General features: G+C 41.5%; 1 protein-coding gene across 2 annotated transcripts in view; it reads right to left on the bottom strand.

The window, feature by feature from the left end:
• LOC148012158 (protein ZINC INDUCED FACILITATOR-LIKE 1-like) overlaps positions 1-22,032 on the bottom strand; it is a 93,971-nt gene that overhangs the window by 43,863 nt on the left and 28,076 nt on the right. For both annotated transcript variants that reach the window (XM_087669402.1, XM_087669400.1), the window contains exons 6-9: positions 9,657-9,710; positions 9,507-9,569; positions 3,414-3,463; positions 3,149-3,224 (exon numbers count right to left, since the gene is read on the bottom strand). In XM_087669402.1, the coding sequence (XP_087525528.1) occupies positions 3,149-3,224; positions 3,414-3,463; positions 9,507-9,569; positions 9,657-9,710 (243 nt within the window). The remainder of the gene's footprint in view (positions 1-3,148; positions 3,225-3,413; positions 3,464-9,506; positions 9,570-9,656; positions 9,711-22,032) is intronic.

Genomic DNA, 22,032 nt, shown 5'->3' with positions numbered 1-22,032 from the left:
GAAGGCTGAAACAGACCCAGGAGGAAGAGAAGGGCACACGACAGATTAATCTGTGTGTGCAACATGGCCAAATGTTCTAGAGCAGGGGGTCAACATTGGAAGTTCTAGGTCAAGGCTGAAACAGACCCAGGAGGAAGAGAAGGGCACACGACAGATTAATCTGTGTGTGCAACATGGCCAAATGTTCTAGAGCAGGGGGTCAACATTGGAAGTTCTAGGTCAATCCGATGGCGTGTGCAAGTCCACCTAGCAGTAGGGAAGTCAAGACACAGGCCAGACGGCACTAAGGCCGAGACGCACAAGCGACGAGGGGCAGAAGGTCCACGTTGCCAGTCCCTGCTCTCTCTCTCTCTCTCAGGCTTTTGATGATGGTTTCGTTCTTCCAGCTTTTGCCTTTGATGCTAGGGATTCCCCACCAGCTGGTTTGCTCCCTAGGGCTAGTGCCTTGGTTGATTGGTTGATCATCTTTCGCACATACCCTTTCCAATCAATCTCATCCAATGAATGGGCTACCAAGCTCTCTGTCATGGGCACACTGATTTTGTGCATAAACGAATTATACCTTTGCCTAGAGAACAGGGACTGGATGACTTTTTCCTAAAGCCTTACTTCTGGATTCGGGATGTCTTGGATGTTGATGCCATCATTGGTCAGAACCTAGTCCTTCATGTTCAATATGGCATAGACATCCCTTTTGGGTCTCCTTTCCAATTTGTGCTCCAATCCTAGTGCCTTCTCCACCAAGGCTTTACTCAACTAGAAGTGTACCTGCTTGGCTTCTTCTCCTCTTTTGACTGTCACTCTGCCACATTCTCCTTTCGGGATCATAGGTTCTCAAGAACTCTACACACTTAGTGTGGTCGATCTCCTGTTCAAATTTATCGATATATTTGGCAAAATTGTACTGTTCTACGACTCTTTTGGCATCCTTCTCCTTGGCCATGACTTCTCCAATGTTGTGGATAGTTTTGAACTTTAGCTAGCTATAGGCATAGTCCTCCAAGGAGATGCGGTGCCTTGCCCTTTCTTCTTCCATGAATGGAAGCCGATGGGCCCGATCCTGCTGTGCTGCCATTTTGAGTTCCTGCCATGACACCATAGTTCACCATTAGTGTCCTTAAGATGATTTCTTACTAAAAGGTAAGTAGGAATTGATTATGTTGGGTGTGTGAGTGTGTGAGTGTGTGGGAGGAGGGGGGCTTGGGCAAGGGTGGAGATGGAGGTGGTAGTGGTGGTGGAGGAGGAGGTGGAGTGTGGGTGGGTTTTGCATTGGGTGTGTGAGTGTGTGGGAGGAGGGGGGCTTGGGCAAGGGTGGAGGTGGAGGTGGAGGTGGAGGTGGAGGTGGTAATACAAAAACTTTTGTATAGCACTTGAAGTCTTCAAGGGATTCCATGAGAACTTTATTTATTGCACATTGTATTTTGTTTTTATTGGAGAGGGAGGGCAGGATGGGGTGGTGAAGGGGGCGGCAGGGGTGACGATGCTGTTGTTGGAGCAGAGGCTGCCACTGTGGAGGGCCCAAATTGAGAGGAGGCTGCACCTATAAGCCCCTTTACTTGGTTGGGGCTGCTCAAAACGAGGCTTGCCCCTGTCATGACAACATTGGAATTTGGTGAAGCCATACTCGTCCATAGATAGGCATGCCTATGTCCAATGATAGGGTACAACAAGGAGGATGAGCATGGTGGATTGGTGGCAGAAATAGGGAGGGGGTGAGAGTTGCAGGGCAGCGGCTCTAGCTAGGGAGGTCAAGAGCTGGCCATGGCAATTCAAGGTGAGCAGTTAAAGGCGATAGGCTGGAAAGGGTGCAGTAAGGAAGGAGAGGATGGTGAGGACTATGGTGCAAGGGAGATGACTAGCAAAAGAACTGTGGCAGGAGGGAGGGCTCAGAGAAGACTGGCAAGGAGGGAGAGGTGGGGAAGACTGTGACAGCGAGAACTATGGTGGAAGGGTGACAACTAGGTGAAGAATGACACTGAGAAGGACGGCAGAGCTGGACAGGGTTGGTGGCAGCAGCAGTGGTTATGGGGCTTCAATGGTCATGTAAGGATCATGCAACTGTGACAAACTATTTGACATATGTCCTGAAAGAAAGGAGGATTCAGATGGTCAAGCCACGCAGCCACTAAATTGCAGTTAAGTATTGGAAAAGACATGATTTATCTACCTTACAGAGCATCTAGCACAGACTTTGGGACAACTTTAGGCCCCACAAGGTGACCTTGTTTGCCTAGCTGATGGCTCACAATGGTCTAACTGTGGCAAATGTCTAGCATGGGGTCGCCTATCTTCCACCTAACTGCTCCAAATGTGGGCACCACTTGAAGTCTCAACACTGCACTTGGACTGCCTGCTAACACAAGATTTGGGAAAGAACTCTGAAGATGTTTCTTTCAGATGTTGACAGCATCATTTTGGAGCAGTTGCATGGTCCATGACTCTAGGCTAGTCTTGGGCTATGTGGATTATCCCATCCAGTGGACCTATAAAGTTCCATACACTCAACAGGTCTCATCTGCACTCCCAATTTCTTGGAGACAAAGTGACAAAGTGGATAGAGCTAGAGAGTGGATGTTATCGGTATGGTGGCTTTACATCTCTGGAAATCTAATTTTCACCCAAGAAACAACAAAGCACTTCTCCAACAGAGAGCAACTAAGCTATCTGGCTGCCTTTTTCAAGGGCTAATACAAAAGGCATTAGAGAGGCTCTGAAAAGATGAGGGAAAGACCAAAGCCATGCTGCGCATTTAGGAGCCTGGCTTTTCTGAAATAAACAGCAAATAACTAACCCAATAAAACATGATACAAATGCCAACAGTAATAACATAGTAGGTATAGAAGATGCTACGAGTACCATCACAGAAAATCTAATTTAAAAGCATTTAAAGACTGATTAGCAAAATTATAAAAAATACACATTAAGAGAAAGAGTTGTTTAGAACATTGACAAGGAGGATATGTTGTATGGTGGCTGGCCTGACACTATATAGACTCACATTATAGAACCATAAGATGTTCATACCAACACACAAGTTATACACATTTAAACTATGCCTTCAGTACATCAGTATTCTTGACCAATCCATAATTTCATATGAAATGATCGTGAGAACTCAAGCAAATGCCTCTGAAATGTTCATACTAACCGGAAGCCAAAAGCTCGTGACAAGTCCAGCCAATGCAAACATAGAGATGCATAGACAAGGTAAAGCATAAGGAAACCTAGCCAAAGTCCAAAAGTAAAAGGAAAATAATCAAAGTATTATCACATAATAAGTGAAGCTGCTTAGTAATTCAGTAGTTAAGCCATTGAATATTATCGCATAATGACATAGAACTTCATGGTGTTAAACTACTCAGTAGCTCAATACTTGAACCCCTCTCAACAAGAGAGAGAGACTTTATGCTTACATGTCAAATAACGATCCACTAGGAAAAAGCCCAGGGTATTTCTCAGAAGGCTGCACAGAGAAACATGGAAGTTCAGCATACTTCAACAGAAATATTGTATACTTATATGGACATGCATATGAGTGGGATGGAAAACAGAAACACAATACAAATTCACGTGAAGCATGAAATAAAGGACAGCCATTTTTGGCAAAATAAAGGTACATTTAGGATTCATGTGCAAACCCAAACGTGCAAAAGTGGGTAACTTGTTTTGCCCAAGAAAAAGTGACGCTTTATGTTGCCTCAATATCAATAAGTGAAGCATGAAATAAAGGACACAATATAGATTCACTTGATTGAAGCATGAAATAAAGGACACCCATTTTTGGCAAATTAGAAGTAAATTCAGAACTTGAATGCAAAACCCAAGCAAGCAAAAGTGGGTAACTTGTTTTGCCCAAGAAAGCGTGTCAATTTATGTTGCCTCAATATAAACAAATGAAAACAGCTCAGCCATAGTAAGCATGATGGGCACCTCCAATGGCGCACACAATAAACAAACCCATTGCCCCTTGCTCAAATTTTAAAAAAGTGCCCTGACGTTCCAAACAAAATGTGCCACCTACACCTATAAGGAAATATGGATGACTCGAGATGACACATCAACTCCCTAAAGTTTCTCCCAACAGCCCCTCATAATAAGTGGGTGACATCAAATACACAGTTGGCATGGTCTCCCAGATGCCTCCTCAGGATACCTCTCAATGTTTTAACCCTCCTTTGTTGGGTATTTGACTCACGCCTTACTTACGCCTACGCTCATATGGGAGTGTCGGTGATCAGTAGGACACTGGAGCACTTTTTACTCTCGGTAGGAGAGGTTTTTTCCCCCAGACTTATGGTCTTATTGTCATATGTACTTATATGCTTATGTTACACACATTTGGGCACTTAGTGTGTGTCGGGTGTGAACACCCCCTACAACCCTAAGGTTTAAGGGTTGTACTTTGTACTTTCAGGTTACACTCATTCAGGCTATTCTCTTGGGTGTCGTGCTTTAACTCTGTCTCTCACTCTCACACTGTCTACTGAATCCCAGCTGTACCTTGATCCTCTGTTCTCACATTTGGTATTAGAGCACAGCTCTGAACTCAGCTTCTGTCTGCAGCCCACGCTAGTCCTAATCCAGGCCGCCGGCGCACAGCTCCACGCAACCTGTCTCCAGTACACAGGGTCTGACGCTGCCTGTCGTCAAACTTTGGCAGACGTCACGTCAACAGCAGTGTTACAGCCCGTCGTCAGTCTCATCAGTAGATCAGTCAGCATACTTGACATCCACTCTTACTCCTGCTATGATGCAGGCGGAGTTATGGCATGCTCGTTTGGGGCATGTAAACTTTGGCAGCTTGATGCTTTTGCAACGTACTCAGATGCTGGAGGGCTTACCTCTCTTGGAGAGACCTCCTGAGCACTTATGCGAGGGATGCATTTTGGGGAAAATGCATTGGTTCTCATTTCCTCGTGATGTTGCTTTCAGAGCAACAACCAGATTGCAGTTGGTGCATTCAGATGTTTGTGGACCTATGCAGACCATGTCATTGGGTGGTTGTTATTATTTTGTGACATTCATTGATGACTTTACACGTTTTTGCTGGGTCTACTGTTTGAAAAAGAAGTCAAAAGTGTATGATGCATTTTTGGCTTTCAGTGCACTTATTGAAAACCAATCTGGATGCAAGATTAAGACTCTCCGTTTGGACCGAGGGGGGGAATACATGTCCTCTATGCTGAATTCCTTTTTGCACCAGAAGGGCATAGTCCATCAATATACTACAGCTTATACTCCACAGCAGAATGGGGTAGCAGAGAGGAAGAATCGGTCACTCATGGAGATGGCCAGATGTATGCTGAAGGCAAAGAGCTTGCCTTATAGTTTTTGGATGGAAGCAATCATGTGTGCTTGCCATATTTTGAACAGATGCCCTACCAATGCCTTGAAGACCATCACACCATTTGAGGCTTGGAACAGCCGTAAACCTTCTGTTGGTCACTTTCGTACCTTTGGGTGTCTTGCCTATGGCCATATTCCACAGGTACTTAGGAAAAAATGGGTCTATAAATTGAAAAGAAAAGCAAATGGATCCATTGATAAATACAAGGCAGGGCTGGTAGCTAAAGGCTATACACAGAAAAAGGGCATTGATTATGAGGAGACATTTGCTCCTACTTCCCGTATGACAACCATCAGGTCTATGATTGCTTTGGCTGCACATTATGGTTGGACAGTACATCAGCTGGATATCAAGACTGCATTTTTACATGGGGAACTTCAGGAGGAAGTTTATGTATAGCAGCCCATTGGTTTTGCAGTTGAAGGCTCAGAACATTTGGTATGCAAGCTCAAAAAGGCACTATATGGTTTGAAACAAGCTCCTAGAGCTTGGTATGAAAAAATAGATGCTTTCTTGCTTGGTCAGGGGTTTCTAAACAGCTCATCTGAGTCTACCCTTTACGTATGTAAAGAAGGGGGATCTATGCTGATTTTATGTCTTTATGTTGATGACCTTTTGCTCACTGGAACACATGCTGATCAGATTTCAGCATTCAAACAAAATTTGCAGCAAACTTTTGACATGTCTGACTTGGGAGTTTTGCATTACTACTTGGGCATCCAATTCATACATAATACTCGAGGTATTGGGCTATCACAGTCAAGGTATATTGGGCAGCTTCTTGAGAAGTTTGGCTTACAGGATCGCAAGCCAGTTTGTACTCCCATGGAACCTGGACTGAAACTGTCATTACATGATGATAGTGATTTGTTTGATATACATACATATGCTTCTGCAGTTGGATGTCTTATCTATCTATGCAATACTAGGCCGGACATACAGTTTGCAGTTTCAGCTTTGAGCAGGTATATGCATCAGCCACGTATGTCACATTGGCAAGCTGTCAAGCGTGTTTTTCGCTACTTGCAGGGTACTCGTTCTCTTGGGTTGCTTTATGCCAAGGGGGAACCACTGCAGTACATGCTTACAGTGATTCTAATTGGGCTGGTGATTATGATACACGTCACTCCACTAGTGGCAATTGTTTCTTTCTTGGCTCTTCTTGCATTTCTTGGCTTAGCAAGAAACAATCCACTGTTGCCACATCGTCATGTGAAGCTGAATACAAGGCAGCTTTCACTACCACAGTTGAATGCATATGGCTTAGACGCTTGCTAGCTGATTTGGATGTATCTGTTACTGAGCCTACTCCTTTATTCACTAACAGTCAGAGTGCCATTGCAGTGGCACGGAACCCAGTGTTTCATGCTCGCACGAAACACATTGAGATTCACTATCACTTTGTCAGAGAGAGGCTACATGCAGGTGATATCAGCCTTGTCTATTGTCCTACCACCAGTAATGTGGAAGACATCTTCACCAAAGCTCTTCCTCGTGACAAATTTGAAGCATTTCGAGATGCTTTAAATTTGATATCCTTTGGTGGCGGATGATCCTTGTACTCTTGATCACTCTTCACTCCAGGGGGTTTTGTTGGGTATTTGACTCACGCCTTACTTACGCCTACGCTCATATGGGAGTGTCGGTGATCAGTAGGACACTGGGGCACTTTTTACTCTCGATAGGAGAGGTTTTTTCCCCCAGACTTATGGTCTTATTGTCGTATGTACTTATGTGCTTATGTTACACACATTTGGGCACTTAGTATGTGTCGGGTGTGAACACCCCCTACAACCCTAAGGTTTAAGGGTTGTACTTTGTACTTTCAGGTTACACTCATTCAGGCTATTCTCTTGGGTGTCGTGCTTCAACTCTGTCTCTCACTCTCACACTGTCTACTGAATCCCAGCTGTACCTCGATCCTCTGTTCTCACATCCTTTAGAAATTTCCCAGAAACTTCCCCAATGTTTCCTGGAGTGAATGACATCCAACCATTTGACTTAAGATAATACATGGGAAAGGCTCTATACTTTGATCCATTCCCTCCTTTGGACCTGCTGCAAATCTAATACAGTCTCTGACCCATCCTAATTTCCATTTTATTTGTGATGTCTAGAGTGAGGAAGGTTTATTGGATAATTCATGACTCTGACAGACAAGCTGCCTAGAAAACACCACAATACCTTTGCCATCTTCATCGACAAATTTTTCCATCAACTTAGCCCCTTGCTACACTAACCCATTGCTTGTATCTACTTCAGCAATCTAAATCTTCCTCCCTATGAGTAAAACAAAGCAGTGGAGTCTCAAGAAAATCACACAAAAGAAAGGAGTTGTTTAGTCCAATATAAGGATGCCTTCTGTATGGAGAGCTACTGAATCTCATGTTAAATCAACTAAAACAATGTCACCTAGGAATACTTGGAAACTGTCTTAGAACCTGCACCAGAATCTATGTAGAAAGCTGAACACTCCTTGCCATCTAAACCCCCCCGCCCCACCACAGTAAAACAAAAAGATAAGTCTCCAGCAAAGCATGCAATAGACAGGGATTGTTTAGACCCATATAAACATGCCTTCTCTACCAAACAACTCATCATAATGCACCATCAATACCTCAAGTCTGTGAACCATTGTCATCTTGGGTGTATTCATTATAGGGAAATATACAAAACATCGTCTCCAATAGTAAAAAGATGAATACAGAGAATAGATACCTTCCGTCACTCCAGGGAGGATGTCTAGTGCAAGGTCACAAGAATAACCAATCTGGTGGTCTATAATGTGAAATTATCACAGGAATCCTAGATGAAAGAAAATGTCTGACTTCCAAATGGAAAACCAAGCCTCTCTCCTCCTCCTCAATGCACTCTATCACCCTATAGTCTCTCCCAACCTGCCGGTGAGGGTGTGTGATCTCTTTCCATAAATGAGCAAGTGTCTGAAGTGTGGAAGCATGATGCTGGTTTATGTCCTCCATGCATCACATTGTTGAAATGTACCAGGTAATCATGTTGGATAGAAACTATGCATCGCATTGCTCAAATGTACCAGGTAACCATGTTGGATATAAACTATGTTCTTTGACAATGTCATGCAGTCCAATCTATCAGACTTAAGTCCAGGGTGTGCATGATGCTTAGTGCAAACCTGTGATGTGGTAGGAATGTCCCTGAAAATCCTCATATCTGGAAGCTGGTCTTCTCTTAGTGACCCAAGCCATTGTGCAAGAAGCTTGGGATGGACCAGCTACCTTGCAATTCCAAGTGGTCGTTATTGTACGCCCAAGATACAAGACCCTAGGTCTCCTCATACAAGAGGATGGTGATCCTCTCAGGCTTCTCCACCCTTTGGTACACTTCCAAACCAAAGGATGCATAAATTTAGCAACTGTTATGAGAACTTTGTATGTTGGTAAACGCACCTCCATAAATGAACAGAAGAATGAATGATTTGTGACCTTAGTGGAACTTGCCCCCTCCTCTTGTAAGTGGGAACAAATGTTGTTCAGAGATGTTGAAAGAGCAAAGAGACACCTGCAAATTCACAGGCCTCCGACACTATGCCTTCAAAGTTTCAATATTCTAAAATTTGGGAAAAAGAAAATCCCATCCTAGGCAGCCATCAGTTACTAGCTATACTCTCACAAATTGGGATCAAAGCTTCACTTTAGCTACTTCTAGATACTGACATTAGCATAGAGGGGTCATCATCTCTCATAATGGTAGGAAACTTCTGAGACAGGTCACTTCAATAGATGGTATCAATTCTGTCAAGATCTATCCTCTACAATCACATGTTGGACATTACCTAGACAATGGCACAGCTACTGGCCCTTTGTACAAATTTTGTTTTCAATACTTTGGTTCATTTGGTTATATCTATGATAAAAAGAGAGACCATGGCTCAGTTATAATCATTGTGGTCTCACAGGTCAAATTGACTTCTGACACGTGTAATATATCATCTGTTTTTTCTTTCTAAAAATCAACAGAAGCTTCTTTTACCTTTAAAAACCCTAAATATGGTTCTTTTTCAGCACATTCTTGCAAAAACCTTTTATAATGTAAACATTTCGAACTTTGCATACTAAAAATATGTCCAGACATAAACATGAGCTTCAATGAGAAGGGAATTTTGATTAAAGGTAGTTTTGACCTGAGCTAAGTATCCTCCAATGGCAGGACCAATTATCAATCCAACCCCCCACATTGTCCCCACCTATTACAACAACATCAAGCATGCACTAGAGTATTAGCCAGTCAAGTATTTATACCCCAGAAAATCTTAACATTGCTTGCGATTTACCATTGACAGCCCCACTGCCTGCTGCTCCTCACTGCAAATTTCAGATGCATAGGCCTAGCAAAAGCCACATTCATTAATAAGCAGAAAGAAAACAACCCACTTCACAAAAGAGAAAATGCACACTCAGATATAGAAACTAAACCCTGTCTCAAAACATGGCAAGGCATCCAGACTCAAAAGTTTATACCAAGCTAGGAACAAGGCAAGATCAAGCCAAACAAACCATGCGATGCATCCACAAAAATACTTGCTTGTTCCAGGCATATACAATATGAACCAATCACCTTGAGGAGGCACAACAACACCTATCACTAATCCCTTTTCTACAGCAAAATTACCACCTGTATAACAGATAAATCTTGGATTGAAAATGGAATGGATAAGAGACCCACAGACTCTACGAAACTGCAAAACCTGCAAGTAAAATAAACACCCAAGAACTATAGTTGAGGGAAACTTTGGAACGGGAAGGGAATGGGAATTTTCAAAGGGTGCGAAACACAAACAGGAATGTCAAATCAACAAGGGAAGACGAGGGTTACATGAAATCCTAGTTACAGTTATAAGTTGGAAGATGTTAATGAAGCAATAAGATCAGATTCTCTGTTGGTCACAGTTAATGGTCATAAGTGTTTGCCTTGATTGATGGACTGTATTTGGAACCAAATCGTGGCCACAATCCTTATTTTAGTTCTTCATTTTTAATGTTTGCATGTGGAAGAATCGTAATTTTGCTTTTATGAAAGGTCATTATTGAAAGAGTGGATCCCTTTTTGCTTGTAAAAGGTTGTGATTGAAATGGCTGATCCAATTTCACTTGATCAACACTCAAAACAGCACATTCATGGCCTAAAATAGATTTATCTTTTCTTAAAAGGGGCACAAACTTCAATTTTTGGCATCGACATTGCATCCTATTCCATGTACACTTTTTATGTCCCGAAAACGTTTTGGGTTTGGCCAGAAACACCACGTGGCACCATTTTCAGATTACGAAACAGTTGAGAGTAGGAAATGCGTTTCAAGAGGGTTTGATCCCATTTCAGCATTTCATCCATTCCTAAGTGCCAATTTCAGGCCATTTCGCATAACTATGATGAAAACACAACCCACCCTCCTTGAAATATCTGTTTTGACTAGATCAACCACATGAGTCAGAGCATCATAACACCATAGATAAACACAAAAACAAAAAAGCCTTCCTAGCACACTTGCTGTACCCAACAACCTAGAGGCCTCAAATGGATGTCACCCAGCCCCAAATGGAATCTTTGGCTCCTACCCTCCTTGTTGGAGTTGTTGCTTGCAATAGGAACCTTCCTAGCTGGCTTGAAATGGCCAAAATCTGTTGGTACATGCTTGGACTGCACTCTCACCTCTCTCAACCTCCACAATCCACTAAATGGATGGAATGACCTTCCACCAGCCTCTAATAGCCTTACCTTCACTTGCATGGGAAAGTTTTGCAAGTGACAACTTGTTTTGCCACTTAGTAGCCTTCTAAATGGATTTTTGAGCCATTTAAATTAATTTTCAGAATTAACTATTCTGAAAATTAATCTCAGCCCTTGTCTTTGCCCACAAAGTTAAATGCGCCTATCCACATTTAAATTGGATAGGCCATTTTGACCCCCAAGTGTTCTTGAGTACTAATTAACCCCCCTAAACTAGCATTAATTAATTAATAAATGCCCAGCTCCTAACATCACCACTAACATTTAATGGCTAATTAAATACCCTAGGCCAAACTGACACTAGGCATCACCTAGTACTTGACTAGTATAACTGATTACAGCTTCTACCTTTGATGCCCACTAACATCTCAGGGTGCTAGGCTTGTCATTGTGACTTAATCGACTTACACATCACACATATGCACCTCACATATGCACAACTTAATTAATGTCCAAGCCCAAATGCCAAGCAAAGCATCAAAAATTCACGTCCCAGTGACAAACCTCCCCCTTGAAATCCTTGCAATCATCCCCAATTGCACTACAATTTTGTCAATAGCATTCGCTGCCACTACTAGGAATATATGTTGGCATCATAGTCAAACAACATGTGCACCTATTGCTTAACCATGCTCATGCCCTCTGCATGTCTGAAATTCTAGCCACTTAAACCAATTACAATCCACAAATATAAATCATAACCACTGTCAAAACCATCAAGAATGCATTCGAGTGTCAAAACCATCAAGAATGCATACAAGTGCCCAAACCCAACATTGTGTTGGCCACCAAGACGAAGTAATGCATAAACTAAGCACAAACAATGCCTAATAGAATTGATGTACCACATGATACTCATGTAAAGCATAAATCAGCTACAAGCCACATGTAACTCATGCAAATATACTTCTCTTGCATCACCTATGAATGTACATTGCATACCATCCATGTGTTCAATACATGCCTTACAAATGCACATCACATCCAAATGTACATTCCATGTACTCCATACATACCAGTAGCCCTACAAATGTATAGTTTTAGAGCCTAGGTATAAACCATATACATTTGCATTTCAACTCACTATGACCGATATACAAAATAGTGTTTCCAATGGCAAAAATATTGTCAGCATACCATATCCTGGATTAAAACTCACTACATTCGAGTGAGCTGTCCATCACTAGGGGAGTGGAGATGCAACCTTCCCCTTGAGCATCAAGCAATACTTTGAACCCTCTCTTACTCTCCCGAACTTGAATGAGCCCAATCCACCGCTCCAAACTGAAACACATCAAGGTAAGGTACATCACTAAGGTTAATCTACCATGTCACACTCCTCCATCCATTTGCATCCACCAATAGGTGAAAGAGTTTTGAGACTTTACCAAGAAACACATGGAAACTTTACCTTTAACTTCACTTACCCCAAAACCAACACTAGGTTCTCAGCTTTTCTCCCTTACACCACAAAGATCCTTGGAACTTTCACGTTGCTACCAAAAATGGTACATCGGCTGCAATATCCTCACAACAACAACAATACAAGGAGCATTTACATGACCAACATTGATACCATGAATCCCAAACACAATGGGCTGCATATATATGCATTGCCAAACATGCCACCTTGAACCCCAAGTATCATGCCAACATTACATACATAGAATTTTGTAATCCATTTGCCATATCCGGATACATTGGGCTTTGTGTACCATGCATAGGTAGGTGCATACCAAGTTCATTTGGTCCTTGCATCCCCATGGTTGAAGCATTACCAACCATTACTTGGAATACCAAACTACTACCAAAATACCCCTTCTTGTGACCCACATTAACATGCATACCTCGCTATCCATAAAAAGCATTGGATTGGCACTTCCAAGTTGGCCTTGCATATACATCAATTGCCCCACTAGGATCATTTGCTTATGCTCATTACCCTTATTTGGAACATCATATTGTTGCATTGGCTCTTCCCTCAATACATCTTGCTATCCCAAAGGTCTTGAAACTTATTTTCTCTTTTTGCCTTTGCTATTCTCCTTTGGGGAGTTGAAATACGCATAGCCAAGGATCATTTGCCAATTTCACAAACATTTCAGCTGCTGTCCTCCTTTGATCCTTAAATTGGTCATTAAATCATCTTCCACTTGCTAGTCATCTACTTTAAGAGGCTTAGAAGAATCTACAGTGTAGTTTACACCAATATTATCAGCTTGCTACCCATGCTGGGTGCCTTGTCTAAGAATAGACATTGTATTTCCCCCAACACTTGTGTGAATTTTCAGACTAAGAGAGATCAACAGTGCTTAATACCATTTCAATGTAAAAATGCATTCTTACTATAATGCTTAGCTGGTTACAAATTCAGCACCAAAGCAAAGCTTCAAACTTCCAATCATGTGCCAAAGGTCCACCAAGTCATGGGAATTGATAATGTCTTAGTAATGTAACCATGAAACTAGCTTGCTTTCTTGAATAGGGTGGTGAATAACCTGATTAAGCACTAATTACAACAAGCATAAAATTCACATAACTGCAATACAAATGTTACTTATCAAATATTGGATAGTACCCTCCTAATTGACCCCAAAATCGACACCCCTTGTGGTATTTCTTTAGCTTCTTCTATTAATACTTGATGAAGCATACTGAGATTTGGCTCCAATCTCCTTCAATTTCCAATACCTCTTGCTCTCAAAAATGGCCAGCAAATCTCCTTATCAGTTTGCCCCTTGATCAACAATGGATTGACGTCTAATTTACCCTTGGTTGGTCAAATCTAGCCCCATCTCTTTTTAGGATGGCTGGCTTCTCGAATCTCTAGCAATTCCTCAAATTCTAGCTGCTACTTTCAAGTACTAGCCTTCAATGGGACCCGAGGTGGCTGCTAAACCCTAATTTCTACTGCAAATTAGGGTTTACATCAACAAATCCTCTGCTCTCCACCTTCCATGGCTGAAATCTATTGTAAATAGCTGAGAACCTTGCAAAGGAGAAGAAAGAAAGAAAGAAAGATCTATTAATGTCTCTATAAGACCACAATGGAACTAATACAACTGGCGTCATCATCTCTCATTAGAGAAGAAAACAAAATTATGTCTACGTCTACATGATAAATCGAAATGGAAAATGAAGAATATGAAAAACTGAGAAACTAAAAAGAATATAGAATATCTCCCTCTTAGTGTATGGAATCCACCAAGACTTTGCAAGCTACCCCTAACTGCTCGACGTGGTAATCTTCGTCTGTAAGGAGCAATCATGACGTGAATGTGTCATATATGAGCATGCCTACGTTGCCAAGCAGGTACCTTAGGGCGTCATGCTTTGCATAATGTTGTAGCACTGTCTACTGTGATGCTACCTGATGATGTCCCTCCATGGTGCCTATAAGTAGGAGATGTAGTGTCTAAGGTGGCAATGGTCGAGGCGTTAGCTATACTGAAAAAGTCTGTAACTGCTCTCTAGAGAGGTGGATGTGACTGGGGTTGCCTCCGATCCCGTAACAATGATGCTCTGCACCATTGGAGCTTCAATAAGAAAAGGCCTAGACATCTCTAGTCCTCATAGTCCATCACCCGTCTCAATGGTCCAAAGCCCTCCTTAAAGAGGCAATAGTAGCAACCTTGGATATCATAGTATACAATGCATCTACAAATGTAGTGTTCCTCTATCTTTGCCTCCCATCCACAAAGCTAGCACATCCTCTTATTTATTGCAACACGGCTCCATCGACTTGTCTCAATCATCCGCTGATGTGATGATATGTGGATCTGTCCAATAGCAACTTGAAGACCGTGAGAAAGTTGAGCATCCATATATCTCCGCCTCACTATGAAACCATCATGGGAAAGCTACAAGAAGTAACAATGGTATTGTGCCATCTTCGTGCCTAATGGGAAAGGGGGCTTGGACCAAGTCCTCTTTATCTCCACTTTAGTGATGTCTGCTTTGATCACTCTATTCAACTCTTAATGACAGAGACTCAAAGTGGGACAATCAAGATTGTAATCAAACAGTGGCAATCTGTCTATATTCATGCCATGCAAGTTCAGCCACGGGCTCATGTGTGCATACCAACAGTGTGATATTGCAAGCTGTCTTGAAGACTCCAGAGCTAGCCTAGGGTATCGGTCTTTAGAGAGCTGCCATATCCTCTGGAGGAAAGTGATTGCCTGGAATATTGCCTCCACTACCATGGGTGCTGCACCCAATTTTGCTCGAATGATCTCTTGTGGTACTAAGGCTTTCTCCCTTATCATACATGCTATCATCATGACCAGCAGTCTCTCCATATGTTCCCAGCCATCATAATGTTGTGCTTCAGGTCCATTACAATCCATGAGAGATGTCCGTCTAGTATGATAAAGGCTTGGGCCCAAATGGCTGCTCCATAGAGTAGTGTGGGCATAACTAAAGTGTCGAAGAGCCACAATTTGATATAGGGCTCCTGTACACTATCGCTATAGAGTGCCCAAAGCTATATATGCCCGTGCCTAGCCTCTAAAGTCTCCTTCCATGAAAACTATGGCCCTTTGAAAGTGACCCTAAGGTATACATATTATCTAACCATTTCCACAAACTGACCGTCATATATAAAGTGATGCTCTGAGCGTGTCAACCAAGCTACTGAGGTGTTAAAGTCCACAATTTTAGTCTTTCCAAGATTAACCTTGAGGCCTTTCTCTTCACAAAACACATGCACTACATCTAGATGGCACTATAGCCCCTCGGGTCAATTGGAGATAAGAACAATATCATCTGTATATAACAAATTGATATCAATATCCCAGCCAAGTTGGCTCCCATACCACCCCATCTTTGTATGTAATCTGAAATCTCGTCAATGCACAATCCAAACAGCAAAGGAGAGAGCGGACAACCTTGCTTTACACCAACCATGCTAGACATTGAGTCTGTTATGCCTCCAGGCACTCATACTCTACATTTCACTATCTCATACAATGTATAAATACACCACTGCATCTCCTCTAGGACCCCAATCATTTGCAACCTCTGCATGAGTCTTGCACGTGGCACTGTGTCAAAAGCTTTGCAGAAAAGGGTATACCTATGTGCATGTTTCTTGTATTTAACCACATGCTAGGGTGAATTTTAGGATTGCATGGTCGGCTGCTAGACTCATCAGCTTATCAGATATCTCAAAATGCTTAATTCCTGGAATTAACGTTGGCGAGCCCATTACATAATCCACAATGCTGGCTCGCTTTTTGCTATTCCAACAAGTGAAAGCATCCGCTCCCGACCATCTCAATAAGCCATTGAATATAGCTAATCCATGAGCCCTTCTTAATGTTAGCGAATGGGATCCATATGCTGTCATCTCCTTATCTTGAGATAACCTATCAAGCCTGTGGTTGTAGCACAAACTGTCATTGTGACATAAGCAATCACTGCAGCACTCAAAGTATCATGGCAGTATTTTTGTCTTTCACATTGTAGACATTCTCGTCAGTCACTGCAAGTGCATCCCTACAGACATACACTATCCCGTCAGTCAAAGAGCATTACAACATTCCTGTCGCCAAGCCTTACAACATTACAGCTTTTTGCCGTATGCATTACTGCTCATTGCACACAATCATTATTGTCACATTATTCTAGTAGAGCTTACTGTTGCAAAGCATTACAAGAGCATTATAACATTACTGTCGCCGAGTCTTACAACATTACAGCTTACTATCACACGCATTATTGTCGCAAAGCATTCGTTCAGATCAACGAGAGAGAACGAGAGTATTTTGTCACTACTCACGACTGCTCATGGCACATTCTCTGATCACGACTACATTCTCAGGACGAGAGAGAGAGAGAGAGAGAGAGAGAGAGAGAGAGAGATCTTTGCCATGATTTGTGTAACCTTTTTTGTGGATTAGTACTGGGATTTTACACACGTTGGCCTAGGGCCCTCGTGTATTTTGTAATCATGTAATCATGTAACTTATACCTTTTTTTGTAATTAATACAATTACCTTTTACGAAAAAAGAGAGAGAGAGAGAGAGAGAGAGAGAGAGGGAGAGGGAGGGGAGAGAAGATTCGAGCTCCTACTCTCCCTATTGGAGATGTTGCCTGCAATAGAAGCCTTCTTAGGTAGCTGGCTAAAAATGGCCAAAACTTGCTACTACCTGTTAGAGAAAAACAGCAGCAGCTCAACTTGGGAGAGTGTACAAATAGTAGAGAGAGAGAGAGTGTGTGTGTGTGTGTGTGTGTGTCTGTGTGTGTGTGGTCACTTGTCGACACTTGATTGACTGAAAAATGTGTAATACAAAGTACAAAGTACAACCCTTAGACTTTAGGGTTGTGTAAGTGGCTTAAAGTGTATTCATACAACGATATGTAATGTGCAGTAAGTGACTAAATTGTGTAATATAAATACACAAATAAAGAATAATGTGGCTAGGGGAAAAAACCTCTCTTACAAAGGGTAAAAGTACCACACTGTCCTACGTGCGGATCACCAGCACTCTTGTGTAAGCATAGGCATGAGCAAAACCCAACAGACCCCCTGGAGTGATAAATGATTAGCATGCAAGGATCATCCACCAAAGGAGATTAAATTTAAAGCATTGCGAAATGCTTCAAATTTATCACAAGGAAGAGCTTTGGTGAAGATATATGCCACATTGTTGTTGATAGGACAATAGACAAGGCTGATATCCCCTACACGTAGCCTCTCTCTGACAAAGTGATAATGTATCTCAATGTGTTTCCTGCATGTATGAAACACTAGGTCTCGTGCCACCGAATGACACTCTAACTATCACTAAACAAAGGAGTGGGTTCCATGACAGATACATCAAGATCAGCCAACAAACGTCTCAACCATACACATTCAACTGTAGTAGTGAAAGTTGCCTTGTATTCAACTTCATAGGATGATATGGCAACAGTGGATTGTTTCTTACTAAGCCAAGAAACGCAAGGAGAGCCAAAAAAGAAACAATTTCCGCTTGTAGAGTGACTAGAATCAAAATCTCCAACCCAATCGGAATCACTATAAGCATATAAATGCATTGGCTCCCCTTTGGCATAAAGCAATCCAAGAGTCCTATTACCCTGCAAGTAACAGAGAATACACTTCACAGCTTGCCAATGTGACATTTGTGGACTGTGCATATATCTGCTCAAGGCTAAAACTGCAAACTAAATATCTAACTTTGTGTTGCATAAATAAATGAGGCATCCTACTATTGGGGCATATGTATGAATGTCAAACATATCACTGTCATCATGCAAAGATAGCTTAAGTTCAATCTCCACCGGTGTGCTTACTGGCTTGCAATCCTAGAAGCCAAATCTCTCAAGGAGTTTACCAATATATCTAGACTGTGACAATCCAATGCCTCTAGTATCATGAATAAACCGAATGCCCAAATAAAATACAAAGGCTCCAAGTCTGACATATCAAAGGTTTGCTGCAATTTTTTCTTAAATGCTGAAATTCGACCATGTGTCCCTGTGAGCAAAATATCATCCACATAAAGACAAATGATCAACAAGGATCCCCCCTCTTTGCAAACATAAAGAGTAGACTCTAATGGGCTGTTAATGAACGCTTGGCTGAGTAAGAAGGCATCAATTTTGGCATACCAAGCTCGTGGAGCTTGCTTTAAATCATACAAAGCCTTTTTCAGCTTGCATATAAGTGTTTAGATCTTTCAACTACAAAACCCATGGGCTGTTGAGCATACACTTCTTCCTTAAGTTTCCCATGTAAAAATACAGTATTAATATCTAGCCGGTGCACAATCCATAGTGGACAACCAATGCAACCATACACCTGATAATGGTCATACAGGATGTAGGAGCAAATGTCTCCTCATAATCAATGCCTTTCGTTTGTGCATAGCCTTTTACTATAAGTATGGCCTTGTACTTATCAATGGATCCATCCACTTTTCATTTCAGCTTATAGACCCATTTAGTACCAATGGCTTTCTTTCCAACATGTAGTGTAACTAAATCCCATGTTTGATTCTTCATGATAGAAACATATTCAGCTTGAATTGCTACCATCCAATGCACACTCTGTTGTGCATTCTCAAAAGAATCAAGCTCATCATCATCAAGTGTGTTTGCTGCAATAACAAACTCCATAGCATTAGCATAATCATGCAAACCTATTTGTCTTCGAGTAGACCAACAATAGGAGAATCTAAACGACTCTCTTGTAGTGTGTGCAAGTACCATCTAGGTATATGTCTAGCTTCCCAATTCTATACATGCTCTTGATGAACCTCAACATCTTGCTGAATATGCAGATCAGCCATAGGCTGAATTTCTACATTATTTAATGGAGCAACTGGCTGAACATTTTGTTCATTTATTGAAGCTCCAGCTATATCACCAAAAGAAATAGGCAGCAACCCTTCAAACACATCATTTGCAACTTGATATGTATCATAACTAGCAAGTAATAATTATGATTTTTCATCAAAAATCACATCTCTACTCACAAAAACTTTCTTGGAAATAGGATCGTACAATCTGTACCCTTTGCTTTCACTACTGTACCCCAAAAATATGCACTTGACAACCTTATTGCCCAACAGTTTTCTCAATACTTTGGAAAAATGAGCATATGCCAAACACCCAAAAGTACGAAAGTGACCAACTGAGTAGGGCACCTAATCAAAATGTGACAAACACACATAATTGCTTCCATCCAAAGTCCATGTGGCAATTTTTTAGCTTTCAGCATACATCTAGCCATCTCCATCAGTGACTAATTCTTCATTTTTGCAACCCCATTCTATTGTGGAGTATATGTAGTAGTATATTGATGCGCAATGTCTTTTTGCTTCAAAAAATTATTCAGCAAGAAAGACATATTCCCCCCCTCCATCCGAATGGAGAGTCTTAATCTAAGAGCCAGATTGATTTTCCACATGGCCCTCTTGGTCTCATGAGATAAACCATTTCACTACAAAATAAAAGGCCCTCTTGGCCTAACAAAGTCAAACAACTCTCTATAAGAATAAAGGGCCATCTTGGCCTAACAAAATTAACTAATAAAGCACACCTTTCAATATCCTACTACTGAAAACAAACCCTTGGTTCCCACATGAACTATACTGAAGCACAAAACTAGACCAAGGAGATGGCCATTTAGGCGCTACACTAAATGCATCAAATTATTAGCTAACCCCATACACTTCATAACTTTTTCACCAATGAATAAACCCAACAAAAACGTGTAAAGTCATCGACGAAGGTGACAAAGTAATAACCACCACCCAATGACTTTGTCTGCATGGGTGCACAACATCTAAATACACAATTTGCAACCTAGCCATAGCTTTAAAAGCAACATCACGAGGAAAAGGAAACCGGTGCATTTTTCCCAAAATGCATCCCTCAAAAATGTGCTCAATAGGTCTCTCCAAGAGAAGTAAGCCCTCCAACATCTGAGTACACTACATTAGCATCAAACTACCATATAGTTCACATGCCCCATATGAGCATGCCATAAGTCTATCTGTGACATAGCAAGAGTAAGAGTAGATACCAAATAAACTGACTAATCAACCAAGTAAGCATCTAACGCATAAAGTCCATGACATAATGTGCCAATGAGTATCAAAGTCAAGAATTTCTTATCCCTGACCACGTGTTTATCATCATCAAACATGACTTGCATTCCACATTTTGCTAAAGAAGAAATGGACAGCAAATTCTTCTTTATCCCTAGCAAATATAAGGCATCCTACAAACAAAGAGTAGAGAGATCAATGGCTTTCAAACAATCTCTCCAAGTCCTCTTATAGTATAAGATGCATTGTTGACACATTGCATTGATTTGCCAATAGGAGCTGCAATAACAGAGGCAAACAAATCCCTACGGGATATAATGTGCTTAGAAGCACCACTATCAAAGAACCATGTGCTAGCATTCTCTGTAGAGCTAAATGCTCTATCTGCCCCAGAAGAAACATAACTGCAAGTATAAAAACAATAGTCACGATCAATGGCGAATGATGCAGACTTTATGGCAGTAGCAGTAGAAGGTGCATCTAAAACTGATATCCCAAACTCCATTTTCTCCTTGGCAATGCATTTCTTGCATTTTGTAATATAATGACCTAGTTTTTTATAGTAATGACACTTACCCTTCTTGGCTTGTATGTCCCCCTCCTTCTTGTTGTTTTGTGAAGTGCTTGAGCTTCCAAAACTCTGCGAAGCATTCTTGGACTGATTGTCCTTGCCCTTCTGTCTTGCCATAAAAGCCTGTTCAGAAGGTACAACATCCACCCCACTATTCTTCCTTGTTTGCTTTTCTTTCAACAATAAGCTAACCAGCTGAAGAAAAATAAGTGGTTGCATAGAAATTTGCATTGTAAGATTCAATGCCATATGAAAGGCCAAACAAGAAGGTGACAAAGAGTTCATAGTCGTAGAGATCATCTAAGCATCAAAATAATACTCATCTACATTTATCAACTGCTCATACAAATCTTGAATTTTATTAAGGTGATCTTGCATAACGTTACCTTCTTTCATCTTCACATTTTCAAGCTCCTTCAAGAAAGAAATGCTAGTTTCATTTTTCCCAACATATGCTCAAGTGTGAGCCATGCTACTCGTGAAGTAGCAGCAGACCGAATATGCAAGATTATAGACCGCTAAACTAAAAATGCAATCAACGACAATGCTTGGGCATCCCTAGTATCCCAAGCCTTCTGTGTAGCTATTCTTTGGGGTGGTGGCAAAACGGGAGCTTGCCTTTGACCACAACCTCCTTGTGGAGGAGTTGCAATTGCCATATCACCAAGACGGGCTTCTTCCCCACTGACATAATCCCAAAGATTTTTTGCAACAAGCACATTCTTCATCATGAAGGACCACAAAGAATAGTTGTTGCCATCCAATCTATTCTCTTTGATACATAAGTGAA

Source organism: Lygodium microphyllum, chromosome 27 (genome assembly GCF_053477565.2).
Source record: "Lygodium microphyllum isolate KBCC chromosome 27, Lygodium_microphyllum_v1.1.10, whole genome shotgun sequence".
NCBI classification, from domain to species: domain Eukaryota; kingdom Viridiplantae; phylum Streptophyta; class Polypodiopsida; order Schizaeales; family Lygodiaceae; genus Lygodium; species Lygodium microphyllum.
The sequence above is the reverse complement of the archived record's forward strand: the minus strand, read 5'-3'. Positions and strand labels throughout refer to the sequence as shown.